The sequence below is a fragment of the Polypterus senegalus genome, chromosome 10 (genome assembly GCF_016835505.1).
Source record: "Polypterus senegalus isolate Bchr_013 chromosome 10, ASM1683550v1, whole genome shotgun sequence".
Classification (NCBI taxonomy): Eukaryota; Metazoa; Chordata; class Cladistia; order Polypteriformes; family Polypteridae; genus Polypterus; species Polypterus senegalus.
The window spans coordinates 130242903-130259614 of record NC_053163.1 but is presented as its reverse complement, the minus strand read 5'-3'; the positions used below and the strand labels follow the sequence as shown (position 1 = coordinate 130259614).

At 37.6% G+C, this 16712-nt stretch overlaps 1 protein-coding gene across 1 annotated transcript; it reads right to left on the bottom strand.

Annotated features, from left to right (window-relative positions):
- Nucleotides 1-718: 718 nt before the first annotated feature.
- Nucleotides 719-16519, bottom strand: thop1 (thimet oligopeptidase 1). Its single transcript, XM_039766639.1, has 13 exons — nt 16419-16519; nt 13829-14035; nt 12655-12803; nt 12366-12473; nt 11804-11906; nt 11544-11704; nt 11329-11464; nt 10576-10942; nt 6383-6584; nt 6085-6271; nt 5820-5948; nt 2241-2377; nt 719-1126 (listed from the first exon to the last, which is right to left on the bottom strand). The coding sequence occupies exons 1-13, from the start codon at nt 16429-16431 to the stop codon at nt 965-967; spliced, it is 2061 nt and encodes a 686-aa protein (XP_039622573.1). The 5' UTR covers nt 16432-16519; the 3' UTR covers nt 719-964.
- Between the last annotated feature and the right edge of the window lie 193 nt (nt 16520-16712).

Here is a 16712-nt window from a genome sequence, read left to right as displayed (position 1 = left end):
TTTGCATCCTCTACAGGATATTATGGTCAACGAGCCCAGCACCTTTACAACAAAGTTGAATCTGTTATACATCTCTCTCTCTCCATGTTTTGTTTTTAAGGCCAACTCTCCTTAGATGTTAAAATTTCATTTTAGCTAGAATATGTTTTCTGCCATTCCAGAAGTTAATTTTAAGCCTTTTTGACTTTCATATGTTTGTCTTCCTGCTTCATATTTTAAATTATGTGTAGCTTGTGTGTGTCCACTGCTGTAACACCACAATCCCCCTAGGGCCAATAAAGTATCAGTCGGTCCTGCTTAGAGTGAAGTTCCACATTGGTAAAAATCAAAATCATACCACCTTTAATCCAAAAATCAGATATTGGTATAGTGGAAATTTGATCCATAGGTAAGTTTGATGGGTAAACTTGTTAAAATGAATCTCTCACACCAAACTTGAAGCTTGCGCACCTGCATTCATTCTTTACCTGAAATTAGTTTAGCTTTATAAAAAAGAAGAATGGAATAGCTACATCAGCAAAATTACAGGAAACATAAATGACTAAAGAAGTTAAACCAATTGTTATAATAGTCACACATAATGCAAGTGAAACCCATTATAGAAGGACACAGAAGCGGAAAATGGAATACTGCCCTTCTTGTCATGATTGGGTGCCAATCCATACTAAAATTAAGAAAGAAAATAGATGAAATGTTGCAAAAAAAGACCAAAAAAAAATTCCTGGCTTATGTTTTACTCAGACCTCACAAAAGCAGGAGGATCCTTGAAAATCTTTACAACACAAGAATAAACATTTGCTTTCTTAAAAGGACTCTGTTGCATCTAAAAGGCAAGTCAAGCCATATTAGGCCTTGAAAGAATTAGTCAAGAACAGCATTCATGTCTATTCAACACTACAATCACTTCAGTCTCTGGTGTAATAATTGTCATGTTTTGACTCTGATGTGACTTGTGGAGAAGGTATCAGCAAGCACATGGTGTTCCAGGTTCCAGCTCTACAGTTAGCCCTTTACTCAGAAGGAAAGCCTCTTGTTTTGGTTCACGGCCCAGAAAGTTCCTTAGCATATCAGCAGCATCAAGAGATCCTCCAGGCTTTAGAATGCACTTCCTATAATCCATGCCCACCTGAATAATACCAGAAAGAAAAACAACTATTTAAACAAGCATGGAATATAATCTTTTTATGGAAAAGGCTTGAATAATGATGGTACAGTGAGTTGAGTTTGAGAATGACTGGCATACTGCACTCAGATATATTAAAATATTAGTTTCCTTCACAACTTGGCTTCCTAAAGTCAGCAACATGTCACAAGACAAAAAGTTTCAGATTTTCAGTCATACACCTTAGTTACATAATCTTTATATATAAAAAAAAAAAACCAAAAAAAAAAACAATGTGAATTGCAGACAATTGCTGCACATCACCTTTACCGTCAGTTAATGTAATGTGACACAGACAGAAGTTCGGTTGTAGCACTCTGCAACTGAAACTAAGGCAGTTTAAATTTTACTGTTGGATTTTGTTACTCATTGGGGTGTGGGATTTTGTATTGGAGAGTCAACAGCAATGGGACGATGAACCAAAATGCAAGCATTGCCCATAAATGGAGAAATATTAGCAGCTATAAAGGACAGAAATAAAGTGAAAAACTGAGGTTTTGGACTGCAAAGGGAGGTGAGGCATGTTGATCTTAAAAGTTAGCATAGATGTCTTTTTAATGTTTCATATTGGATGTACCAAAGGAAAACGTGGAGGAAATGGCTCAAGATTATCCTGGTATAATCAGATCTTCTACCAATATCAGGTGACATGGCAGTGTTTTTGGAGTGTGACATAAGGATTGGAACTGTGATGAGTAGGGAATTGAGAAATCAGTCACACACTGCAATTCATAGCCATATAATTTGAAACCCTCAGAGGTAACACAAGTCAGCATCTAAATTTGACATGATTTCCAACACAAGTCATATTGAGAGCTGCATTTCTAATGTCAGCATAAGAAAATGTTACTACTGGTACAAAAGAAACATTAGAATACAGAGAAAATTATTGGCTAAATGTGAACAAGAACATCTCACAAGCTATTACTGTATATCTAAGGCTGTCAAGTACAACATAGATAACTTGACAAATTTAGCAGGAATGTGTGAAGTATCGACTTCACAGTGACACATATTATAAATCCTAACTATAAATGTTAGCAGCACCTACTTTTGAAAGCATTATCACAACACTTACCTTGGTGTTCATGATCCCCTCTTGCTTAAACCGAGCGTAGAACATATCCATAGAGAAGACCTCACTCCATAGGTAGCCATAATACTGCGCATCATAACCGCCTGCTAAATGACCAAAAGTGGCTGGCATGTTTGTTCCTAAAAAAGATTGAAAAACAAAATCATTATAATATATATATATATATATATATATATATATATATATATATATATATATATATATATATATATATATATATATATATATATATATATATATATATATATATATATATATATATATATATATATATATATATATAAAATTTGTTTTCATTAACATGTTACATGCTTAAAGCAGCAACACTAAGTATCCAGTCTGCTTTGTCAAAACAATACATTGTATCACAATATCTCCTGAGAAACCACTGGTCAAAATGCCAGAGCAGTCATTCTTTGTAAAGTCAAAATAAAATATACCCACAAATAGGAAAGTAGGAATGTAGAACAGGTCAGGGATATTGCTTTTCAAACCTCTGAATAACATGTAAATAGGCAGGCACTGCGGCATAGTGGTCAAAGCTTTGGACTTTGAACTTCAAACCCTGAGGTTATGGGTTCAAATACTGCTCCTGACACTGTGTAACCATGAGTAAGTCACATCGCCTGCCTGTGCTCCGATTATAAAAAAACAAAAGAAATCAATTTTATCCCACATATTTTAAGTTGCCTTGGATAAAGGCATCACTAAAATAATAAAATAATAATAAACAAACATTGTCTCTCAAAAGCATTGGAATGATAAAATTAGATATTTTTGTGCAAAATGTCAAAAATAACATCAAGAGGATATAAATGATGCTATAGTTGTCAATACTCACCAAGCTCTGAAAGAATGGTTTTGAATTCAACTTGCTAACTACATGGGATGTGCCTTGCATATCTTGAAAATGTTCACATTAGAATAATTTCTAACTCAATAGTAGTCCATGAATGAATGTGTATGTGTTACACCAATTTAGACATGGTTCCTGCTTTGCATACAATACTGCCAGGATTTTTACCACCTTTCAACTACCAAACAAATTATGCCAATTTAGAAGTTTGCTTAATTTTGGTCCATTAGCCCATTCATCTTGTAGCACTGCCACAAAATTAGTATTACTAATTAAAGGATTATACAAAATTTGTAATACTAATTAAAGGATTATTCATTTTATTTAAATGCATGTTAGCAGAGTCCGCCTGAAACTTGTCTTAACAATAACTAATGCTAAGAAAATTCAAGGCATCAAAATAAAGCATATTTAATATGCATTTAGAACAGAACAGAACAGAAAACCTGGACACTACTGAGCTTCTTCATAAGTGTTTATCTCCCTATCTGTTGGGCTGAATGGCTCACCTGACACTCACATAACTAAAGCAAAGCCCTCTCTTCTCCCTTCTCTCTTATGACACTGGCCCCTTTTCATCCTACCAGCAAGCGTCTGTTCAAATTCATTACCACAATGAATTTTACCACCATTACCACAACTGGAATCACTTTCAAGCCAAGCTCTGGAATCACTTCTGGAGCTAGTCTAGCCTAAGCGGGCCATCCCTAACACCAGGCTACAATTCTACCCAGTACCCCGATGTCCCTTCCATTCCTGATCCCCATGTACCCCTTAATGGGCTGGGTTGCTCTGTCCTTTTCTAATCTGCATGTTCAAGTGGCAAAATGGGGTCATTCATTTTACTAAGGGGTTGTGTGCGGTCATGTAACAAAGTGAAGGGAAAGAAATAGACCATTTCCTCAACCTTAACTATATACAGCAAGCATGGTGCAGGCTTTCGCCTCTAGTTACAATTTTGTTCTGTTAAAAAAGGCAAAAGAAGGCCAACACCTCTTGCCTTCACTCCAAGGACTGCATTAAAAAAAGGTAGTTAAGAGGGTTACAGGAGACATGTACCAAACAGAGACATAACCAGCTCCAAGTTCTAGCACATATTAAAAGAACCCGCTCCCTGAACCACACAGGCTCTAACTGATATTAAATAAAACATTTAGATGCTATTGGAATTAATGACATTTGACGTTCAGTGGAAGTGGCTGGCTACACTGCTTTACAGTTTCAACCCAAGACATCTGTGCAATTTCCATGTTATACTGTTTACTGGGGTATTTTCTGGGTTCTCTGGTTTCCTCACCAATTATACAGCACATGCCTGTCAGGATAATTGACAATTATTGAATGGTTTAATATGAGTAACTTATTTGCGGTAATGTGATCTTTTCCATCTTTTCTTTGATACTGTAGCGACTGACGTGATAAAAAGTGTCACAAAAGCTTTACTTGAACAATCACCGACTTCCTAACCCCAACCACAACTTTCTAGCACCCTCTCCAACCCTCCAACCCCTCCTCCCCTGGGTCTCGCGCCCATCCACCCCCGCCCCCTTACCGCTACAATCCATATCCCGCTGTCAGTCTTCTGTGCTGTACTCCGCCCTCCCTCAATCTCACCGAACAGTCCCTTAAAACCAAAAAGGCCTCAACCTGGCTGGGACGCTACAATACTTTCAAATTTGACTGCTTTCATATTCTGTACCTTTCTCTGCATGTGTATCGCGCCATCGTTTGTTTGAGCCTTTCGAATTCCACTGGTTTTATAATCTCTTATCTGCCTTTTTTCTCTCTAACGCCTTTGGGTCTCTATTCTCCCTATTGTCCTTATACACTTTATATATGCTGAGAGCACAGGATGAGTGTGTGTGCGCTACATGCTTTTACACGACCGAGTGTGTTTTGATGGATGTGCTCTTATATGATATCTGTTGTAAGTAGGGCATGTCTTGCAAAAATCTCATGTTCCACGTCCCTGCGAGAATCTCTTGGCACCAAGTCTCATGTTTACGTTCCCCCGCGAGATGGTCTGTAGCAAGTCTCTTTTGTCTCACAGGTTATTAAATTTCTTCTGAGAACTTCCGAGAAGATCATGTATCGTTATCTTGCTTTTGCTTTCCAGGATTTTTTTTTTAATATAATAGAGAGAGTGTTATGTTACTAAAAACCTCTGCCATCCTGCATTAATTGGTTTTCTCTATTCTGTTTTGACAAAGAGTATATAGGCCATTAGAACTTGCACAATTGCTCAACAGTTTTTTAGCCAAATATTATATGGTTACTCAGTTATTTGTTATAACTGCTACATGAATATTTGTTGTATACATGATTTGATTTTGCATTTAATGTGCTACACTGTATCGTTGTGTGTGTTTGTATACAGTGTTGTTGGTACTAAACTGCTTTCAATAGTCTGTGGAAAAATGAAAAGTTAATTTCATTGTACAGTAATATGAAGTCAAGTTCAATAAATCTGAAATTGAACTGAAAGTATAGGTTGCCAGTCTACATTTGAATCAAACAATCTATACTACATATGAAAACAAAAATACCTGTAAATAACTTTTATCTGATTGACTAAATTCAGTTTTGCCTGATTTATTTAAATGTGAAAGAACCATTATCTGAAATGCAGTACAAACACAAAAACTGCAATTTCTATCTGAATTTTTTTTCAGCACTTTTTCCTAAACATATGGGTAAGATCCCACCTGGTGAAGCTGGCACTCCTAGCACTTCATTACAGAGGCGAGCATATTCCTCAGCTGGGTCTACACCAGTCCTGGTGTGCAACACTTGGTCAACCTTTGCTAAAACAATCTGACGTAGATTGAAGAGACCTAAAATACAAAGCAAAATAGAGACAGCTAAGGATGGTTAGAATGGGAGAAAAAAAATAATTATGTTGTATGTCTTTAGTGTTTTCATTTATTGCTTTAATTCTTTCACATAAGCACCAATGTGTACATTTCTCACCCGTATTTGCCAGACGTGATTTGATAAGTTTTTCAAGCAGATCTTCAGGAATTTGCTCCCCAGTTTTATAATGCTTAGACATTCTCAGAAGGGGCTCCTTCTCCCAGACCCAGTTCTCTAACATCTGTGATGGTGCCTCTACAAAGTCACGCTCTACATGTGTTCCACTGAACATTGCAAAGTCCGCCTACAATAAAACCAGCTGTTAGTGGTAAAGAAGAAATAGAAAAACACTCCACACTTTTCACATAATATTTTAAGGAAAGTCTTTCATGAAACTTTGAAGTTTGGACATTACCTGTGCACAGAGCTGGTGCATGACATGACCAAACTCATGGAAGTAAGTTTCAACTTCATCATGCTGTAGAAGAGATGGTGCCTCTGCTGTTGGCTTTGAGAAGTTGGCTACCATGGCAGCAATAGCAATCTGTCGAGATCCATCTGGGAGTAGGCAGCCAGGCTGTAGGCCAAAGCAGGCAGCATGACCATATTTTCCCTCTCTGGAAAATGACAGAAAGTATTCAAGATGAAAGGGGAAAAATGCCAAGATAACACATTTCCCTTTCACATTAGCTGTATTGTGCTCTCTGTCACTTTTCTGTCTATGTAGCCCATGCACATTAAGGTTTCTTTCTCTCTAGACTCTTCTCAATATTTTCGTGATTTACAATATACTTCAAGGAGCCTGCCCATTACACAAAAAAGCCAGTAAGCTTAATATGTATCATGGGTAAATGAATGGAAGCAACTATTAAGGAAAAGAAAGACTGAGCATCACATGCCATGAATAGGTGTGCTGTATTAGCAAATTATCAGACATAGGTTCAAGGTTAGCAATAAAAACTAAAATAGGGGATTCAAGGCACAGTGTATAGGTGGGACAAGATTACATCAAACACAGAGAGAAAAGTATTATAGTGAGAGGAATTAGGCAATGCTAAAATGATCAACATTTTTAATCTCTATTTTACCAAAAAAAAGAGCTATGAGGAAGGATTGAATAAATCGAGCTTTTCCAGTAGAAACAAATGGGGATTAACTGATGATATGGTTGAACAGTTTCAAATAATGAAAGACATCAGTACAGTGGAGCACTGTTAATTTCAAATAAATTCAACAATATGGAAACATGATTGGAAACTTGTAAAAGTAAATTTTACTAAAATGCAATAAAGCAAAGAAAAATGCAATAAACTTTCAAGAGGTGAAGTAAAAAGTAGAGGCCTCATGTATATATATATATATATATATATATATATATATATATATATATATATATATATATATATAACTAGGCTGACCCGCCTTTTAAGGCAACCAACTTTTAAGTTGACCACTTCTTAAGGCAATTCAATATGTAGATCAATTTGATATTTTATACAAACTCATTAATTCGGTTATATTGCATTTGAGCGTATTACTTTAATACTCGTAGTTTCTGTTATTTTTGTGATGAAACTTAAACTTTTTTCTATATTGAGGTCGCCCTTTTGAACCCCCCTGATATTTACTACGCAGTGAGGCATTTGTACTCCATCAACATTAATTATTTCCAGAGACATAATTTTGTCTATTTTTCCAGCGCATCACGCACAAAAGCAAAGGAACCAAAAGGCACCAGAACTCTACTCACATCATGTCGCTTCGTACAGCAAGCTGCAAGTAGCAAGTCTGCGATAAGCGGAATACCGCTACGCTTTCCACTCATGGGACGGAAGGACAATCCCGACCGCTTTTATATAGTAAGAAAGAAGAAGAAACCGCACAGTCTGGAGTAGAAAATCATCTTTTACCTGGAAAAATGACACTACAAATCCCATCGTGCATTGCAAAATGGACGGGACGTGTGTGAAACTCCGCGCCTGCGTAGCACTCACGGGATGGAAGGACAATCCCGACGGCTTTTATATAGAAGGATGCTATGCGTAGAATTCACACTAAAAAAAGGAATACTTACAAAACTGGAATTGTGTATACGCACTAAAAAATACAGATGCATAAAACTGTGCGTACGCCAAGTTCCACACACTTTCCCTTTATAAATTCACGTGAACGTGAAATTTAACACACATACGCGTGCCTACAGCCCCACCCCAACTCCTCTCAGAATTTTGCATATTTGAATATGTACAGTAAATCAATCTAGCCCCTTCTGTTCAGTGTTTTGTTAAAAGAAAAAATAAGAATTTCATCGAATGTGAAGTAAAGGCAAGGATAAACCTACTATTTGTTGGCGTAAACAGTAATATAAGCAACAAAACTAAGTTATGGAGTGATACTGCAGTACAGAGACACTCAAAAGTCGCATTTTGCACAGAATAAAAAAAGAAGTTGTCAGACAACAAAGTCGGTGTGAAAAGGAGAGGAGCAGCCCATCGTCTGTTTATTCTTTTTCAGACAATATTACAAAGGCTGCCCCTTGTGCCAAAGATACAAATCCACGTGGCGATGGTGCTGCTGTGCCCAGCACATCTACTGGTGCTGGCTGCTCACACCTCTGCCTCAGAAACCGCTGGCTGTGTGCTACTGGACGCTGTTCTTGAGTCACAAAATGCAATAGTGGATGCTGTAAGAGATGTGGCAAATGAAATAAAGAATAGAAGGGCTGTACTATGTGAAATTGGCCACATTTTAAATGAATTAGTTAAAAAAATAAACACTGCATCGGATTACCTGTTTTTACATTCAGCTAATTAATTACATTCAAACGAAGTTGTAACACTGTTCCATTTGGCTGATCAGGGTGAGATTCATCATACTGCATCTCTTCAGGTTCAGGCAAGCCACGATTGTGTGCCACATTATACAGCACGTTACATGATTACACAATGTGACACACTTTCTATGGACTATAGTACAGCACATTAATAGAGTGAAAATATTTTCTATTTAATAAGAGAATTCATTCTCTGAAGGTGCCTTCAGTGTAGTGTCAGTGCCGAATGCCACAACGGATAGATTCTCTGCTCATTACATGGGTCTTTCAGGTGACTTGCCATCCTTAAAAGGAGTGCTTGTCTTTTGCAGCACTAGTTGGAAAAAGCACCGGTGACTGTGCAGAATCACAGTTTTTATAAGCAGATATGGTACAGCACAGTGATATTTGAGAAATACCTGATCAAGCAAGTTCACAGTGAAAAGCTCCGATGGCTAAAAACCCGAAGGTGGACAGAACTTGCAGAGGACCAGGTAGAGCACAATTCCTCAAAGTCTGCCTTTGTAAAGCCGGTGCCAGTTCAGCACACAGCTCCAAGAGGACAGCTCTTGGAAATTGAAATAGACTTCGAAGACGGTCATCATCATCTGTAAATACTCGCTCTCTTCCGACTCTTATTTGTGATTTCTTCTAACAACGCTAAAGCAGCTATGGCAGTTGGAACAGTATGGCCATTCTGTGCACCATTATATTGTTACAGAAGAGTTACAATCATGAGAATTAAATATGTAAACAATATGCAAGTAATTCAATTTTGGTGTATTTGATAAATCCTGTGTCATTGATGCAAATCTGAAAAAAGGGAGACCACACAGAAACCGTAGCACTGTTTCAACGCAGGGTGCCACCAATTTGCAAAACCTAGCCCAAACTTGTGTATGGCTTTGCGGCAAGTTTAGTTTTTATATATCTCAAAGTGTGAGTGGAAATGGGCATATGCAACATTTTTGTGAATATGCACCATTTATACATGAGGCCCTAGAACTTTAGGGACCTTCGTATCTCAACACATGTCATTTTAGAGAACCTAGCTAAATAGTATTGGTAAACTTGTTGGGCAGAATGGTCTGCTTTGATAAATATTGTTCAAATACTCACTGTACTGCACCTCATGTGCACATAAAGGACCTTGTGAAAGAATGTTCAGTGAGCACCACTGCATCAATCAAGGATTGAATTTTGATGTTATAGGCCAGTAATGTATTTCTTCATACTGAGTAATGCTGACCAAAAGCTGGAGGAGGCTACCATATTACCTATTTTACAATAAATTAAAAAAGACATCTCTATCACACATCTATGCTTCATTAATGTACATATTTAATGCATTAATGCTAGTGAAAACACCACTAACTGGCATTTAAAAAGGGTCCACTATACAGTACACATATTAAGATCTTACAGCATTCGTTCAATGAGATTTGTTGGAGTCAGAGTCAAGAAAAGTATCAAAAAAGTAACAAAATCTTACTTTACAAGATAGTCAATGATCCTGGCACAAATCAACAGAATCTGCCCTTCTGATATTTGAGTGGTTCAAACATTTCTCCTTTTCATGATAAAACCAATAGGAATTAATTTAACTCATATAAGAAGGAGACAAATCAAAATCCAAGTGAAAAGCAGGGTAGCTAAGGTTAAACTATTTACTCACTAAAGCAAAAGGATCTGGTGCAACTCTAAGGTACATCTAATACTTCAATAATATTTTCAGTAACCCTTGTTAAGATGTTATTGTTCAATAACACAAGCTCTACAACTTCCACACAACTTACCTAGGGAAGAGATCCAAGTAAAATTTGCCAATGACTGTTCCAGTGGCCTGATCCTGCACACAGTAGAGCTTGACATCCTCATGCCACACTTTTGCACCCTCTTCTAAGTGAAAGGTAAGCCCCAATAGCTCCTGGTAAATCTCTAAAAGTCCCTGGGTCACAACTTCCATAGGAAAATATTCTTTGAGTAGATTCTGGTCAACAGCATACTGTGTCTCCTCTACCTGTGTCATGTAATAACGTGTGTCCCAAGCATGCAATTGCCCATCAAATTCTTCGCCACACTGGCTACACTCCTTGCGTTTCAGCTGTAACATGTTTGCACGCTCCTCCTCACCAAGTGGCTTCAGTTTTTGGGCCAGCTCCTCTATAAAGTCAGATGAAACAAATGTGTTGAGTGTCCCCTCCAACACCAAAAATAGCGTAAAAAGACTACTGATTATATTCTACAGTAGGTCACTTAAGGAACAAAAAAGCTGCTACAGAGATACCCTATTTTCTCCAATCCCAAAATGAGTTCTACTTGTGCATTTTTAACGGACTGAAAATCAAATGAGTCAGGGCATAACTATGTTGAAAATATGATGGACATTTATGTGGGGAAGGATACCATTAGAATTGTTTTAGCTTTGAATTCCATCAACTCCCCATCCCATTAACGTGGGTCAAAAACAATTAACCAAATATCTCTGCTAGGTGGAACAGGGAAAACAGGCAATACAACACAACTGGCAAAGATGCAAGCTAAAATACCTAAAAACAGGGCCACATTTTTGCTGGTTTTGGCCATGTTCATCTCCAAGACAAAGTCTGCATGGGTACTAAAGCCTAAAAGTGCACACTTTTTGGCACGTAGCTCCACTAGTTCCTTCAGGATGTGGGAGTTCTCCTGCAAAGACCAGATATTTATTAGTTGAGACGTCCGGGTATAGAAACTATTATGGTAGTTTCAACACTTTCTACCCTACCTCTTTGCACTTGGAGTTGAAAGCCAATTCCAGTCGTCTGCGTGTCTCTGGAACACTACACTTCTTCATAGCAGGAAAGTAGTGTGGATACTTGAGAGTCACTTTCAATTTGCCATCATCTTCAATCTCTAGAGAGCTCAAAAAGTCCTCTGGAAGACCCGCTGTCACAGAGAGTAAACAAAGAAAAAACACAACACAGATGGTAAGGCTAAAGAAAAAGATGCATTCAGACTTTGCATACATCATTCCATCTAACTAACCTAACTCATCCCGGGTGAAAGCTAGATAGGTAATGTCTTCATTTAGATGCTTGTTAAAATCTATGCACAGGTTGCTTAATTTCTTCTTGATGACTTTGATTTCCTGAAACAAGAAAATGAAAATAAAATCCACTCAGCCACAATTAACTGTGCTATATTAAGAGCATCTTGCAAACGGTAGATTTTGAGCATTTCACAATGAATTTTTAAATATAATAAACCTGCACTAGTGGCATAGAAATTGTAGGAATTGCGGCCTTGTGATTACAGCACTGGACTTTATACCTCGAGTTACAGTATGTGACCTTGAACAACTCGATTATTCTGCCCATACTCAAACTGGTTTAATAAAAAAAAATAAATAAATAAAAAAAAAAATCAAGCAAACAATTGTACTTCATCTGATACCTTAGGATGGTGCTTCACTACTAAGGAGAAAAACATATAAACAGCTCTGTAAGATGTCACACTTAAAATAATCTCCTAAAAAGTATTTATGTGTTTGATTGTACTGTATATGCAACTCAACTGCATGCGTCTCCATATTATACAAAGCTCTTACCTCCTGTTTATCTTTTGGGAGATGCAGTCCATTCCTCTTGCCTAGTTTTATTAACCGTTCCAAGTACCTCTTTGCTTCTGGCAGCAAAACATCTCCCTCCAACTGTGACTTCTCAGAACAAAGAAAGAAAATCCAAAATAGAAACCTCATTAACACAAAATAATTCAAAGTTAAACCAAACCATAAATGATGGTGCAGTCAGAGAGCATTGAAATAGCAGACTGAGCTTGACCAGAAGTAGATTAACCATATCAGAGAACAATGAAAGTGCAGCCTCCCTGGACCTCACCTGCAAGGCCACAATTCTTTCGTAGACATCCTCTCTCATGCTCATCTCTACATCAAACTCAGACAGTTTCTTGTCTGCCTCTGTGCTTGCACTGCGGACATCTTTGCAAGACGATACATGCTGAGGAAAGTCCAGCATATTTCTCTGAACTAAAACACAACAAAACAGAAAGTCAGCGAGGACCAGATGAAGATCCAGCTGTATTGAGAAAAGGATAACCACCATAGTTTACTTCTGTTATTTAGACTAAAGGGTAATTAGAGAAGACTTTTTCAAAATTGGTTTCTACAGCCTAACACAACGAAAAGTTCAGTTTTGTAAACTAAGCCAAACACACAGTAACATTTCATAAATCACATTTCAAGAAGGCTCACCTTCTCATACTGCTTTTACAAGTACAGTTACTTTCCCACATTTGGAGCACTAGGAAATTAAGTAACTTATTCTGGGTATTCTCTTCAATGTCACAGCCCAACATCTAAGCCACCAGGCTATACTGCCTGTCATCAAGGTTTAGACCCATGGAATAACTCAAACAGCTGTGTTGACTTTAATGAACTGGAGATTTAATTACAGTCTGAACACACTGGAGACTTCTGTGTACATTTTTAAATTTTGCAGTTTTAATACAACAAACATTTCTTCAGCTAAATCTGAATACTAAAAGCTCTAGACAACCTAGCTCAGAGGGGATATTTATCTAGTATTGTGTCTAAACTACAAACTATGAAACCCTAGAGAGTGGCACAACAGCAACATGCAAGTGTAAGCAGCAAACTCTATACATACTACAACAATGCCTGTGCACAGTGAGTTTGCTAGCTCAGCCCATTCTAAACAAACCAGCCACTCACAATGACCTCAAGTCCCATTTGCTTATGCCGGTGCTTCTTTTGTAAGTGCACAATTAGAAAAACATCTACTATGAGTGAAGGCCTCTTAAAGAAATACATCTCTACAACACTAAGTAAGTAAGAAGATGTAGTCTATGAAAAGTGCAAAGAGGAACATCTCATTGAGAAAGTGCACCTCAAAAAAATAAGAGACACACATTACCTTTAAAAACACAAAAGCAATTTGATGGACTTTTTCTTATTCACTTTAGCCCTAGCCCTTTTTACTTTAAGCAAGTGCAGACCAATCCATCAACAGGGAGCTCTGTCTGGTCACTCACCTGTGTATTCTACTTCCACATCAGCAAGGGCCTTCAGAGTGTTTTCATATGTAACAGCTTCCAAGTCTAAAGTGCCCACTTCATCATAAACATGCTTGGTCTTCTCCATCAGCTGTTCTGACAACTGCTGGATCTGCTCAGGGCTAAGATCCCACTTCAGTCGATTATCCGGGGACACACGAAGCCCGTCAGCAATATCCACTTCACCTACAAATTGAAAGAGAATGAGAAAAAGGTCTGTGAGTCTGATGTAGATATAGTTCTGGATGATGGTCTGTCAGTAATCTGGTGGTCACTCACCTTTACCCAGAATATCTCATCAGGAATCTGAACTTATTCCCAACATATATGACGCACTTGAAACCCTTCTACTGGACTCTTGCAACTAACTCCCTTCTGGTAGTATTCCACTTTTACAGGTTACAGTGCTTCAAATTATTTTATATGCAAAGGCAACATTTATTTGGATGGCAGACATCAACTGCATTGTCAGATAAAAAAAATGCGCTCTTCCCATTTCCTTTGCCACAATTATGGGGTACTGTATTTAATATTATGCTGGATGTGTTAAAAACACTTGTTAGTGTAATACAATGTTTAAATATTTTTCTTTAACTATAATGTACCTCTTACAATAGCATTTTTAGAGTAAATAAAAACCAGGCCAATGTAAATTCAATATAATATTTTAAGATCTATTTCATTCATGGATCTTTAATTGGTTAATCATTTCAGACCAAAACTGTATGCTGAACAAATATTAACCAGTCTAAACAAATAAATATTAACCAGTTAGACCAAATTTGATCTTTGGTATTTTTTACTATATAGTGCATTTACCCTCTACGTCTGTTGTCATATCAGAAGTGGATATACTAGTCATCTAGCATATTAAAATCACAATTACCCAAAACCAAAAATCTTTATCACAATCAATAAAGAATAATCAAAAAGGTGGCAGCCCTAAGTCTTTCCTCCTGGTGGGGTTTCAGATAGACACTAGCCTCACTTTCAGAGAATTACACAGGCCTAAAAGGAATGACCCAAATCCCCAACAAGAGAATTTTGCAAATGTATTCTTACCAGCTGGTCACTGTCAAGGCTACTGTAGCTAAATACTGTCTCCATTCTTTAATAAAGTAGCTAGACCACAGTCACTAAGATAGAGTACCAATTAGGGGAAAGGGTTTACACTTTTATTCATACCTTAAAATAGTTTAACTTAAGGAATATGCCAAGAAAGAAACAAATGAGTTTAATAACATAATACCAATACAGCCATGATAAGCAGCAGTTCACCTTGTTAGAAGTCTAAAGACTCAATATGCTTAGACTGCTAGGCGTCGATTTGTCTTAAGATGATTGGTCTCTGAATTAGCATGGCCTCTGGATTGAGAGAATGGCAGAGACACTAGACTTCAATGTTAGCCTGAATTTATGCTTGTCTTGTGCTTTCTTGGTGCACCTCTTGGACCAATGGGGGTTGTAGTGTATTTACCTATGACTCAGCTTTTTCAATTCAACCCTTTACTAGGACAATTTTTTTAAGGTCTTTGGAAAGACCAGTTATCTATACAAGTTTAGACAGGTGGTAACTACAAGAATGAGTTTCTAAAAGTTTTTTTTGTACTTTTCTATTATTGTGACACAAATTGGTGGGGCCGATGCCCCGGGTTACTTAATTTTGGGATTTAAAATTATTAGACTGACCTACCCCAACCACAAATACCTACTTTAAAGTTGGTGGGGGTAGAGCATAGTTACCTATAGGTCCCCTTTGGGTAACTAATCTTAAAAACGATAATCGATTTGCGTCACAATAATAGAAAAGTACCTTTTTAAAAAAAAAAAACTGTATTTTTATCCTAACATTAAATAACACCATCCTTATTGCACATTACGCTGGATATGAATCAATGTGATAAGGTATACGTTATTGTGAATTGGAAAAGACACGCTCAAACTTCAAACAATGCCATGATATTATATTATAATATAATATGCAATACCGGGGGTCAACAGAAAGCCCAGATGGCACACTCTTTGCTCTCTGTATCCGATAAACCTGCAACGGGCAAATTCGGCTAAATGCCTTGGAAACTGTTGTCTTACTGCATAATATATTCTTCTCTGGTCACTACAGCCCCTATCGAATAAAATTACTTGATTTACAAAGTCACAACACATAATATAATGGTGGTCATGAACAATTTCTACGCCTCCACAATGGGTAAAGAGGCTGTAACTCAAACCAAAGACAGTACACATTTTTCTCTTGGAGCCTCCTATTGCGCACTAACCCACCATTAACGTAAATAAATCTGTATATATAAATACAGATGCTCACTTTTATCCAAAAGTCCATGCCGATATTGTATGATACTTACTCAGGACATAGGGATGTGAAGAGAAAACGATTCGAATGGGCTTGTTACCAAGGTGATCACGATTTCATTCTAGGTACTCCTAAATCCCACAAGAACCCTTTATAGAACACTCCTCGGTTTTATTATCGAAGTAAGAAGGGGCAGACTAAAGCGTTTAAAAATAACCAAGAATACTTCGAGACTGCACTAATCACGCTACTTACCCGTCGGCGCCATAGCAGCTTTGCACAAGTTCACTCGGTCCTTTACCGCTCCGTCAGCCGGTTGGTATCATCAATGCCGAAAAAGCCCGCCCACGACGTTGACAGCGTAAACTTTGATGGGACGGAGTAAATGTCTGTCAAGTCTCTCGTACTGTCCCCAATCTCGTGCTACGCTCATTGGCTGGAATTTGTTTTATCTGTCTGCTGCGGCTGCGTGGATTCAAGTTCTTGTAAAAACAGTCCGAACGGGATAGAATTGGTTTGTTTAGTTCAATCAGGCCCAATAAACGGCCA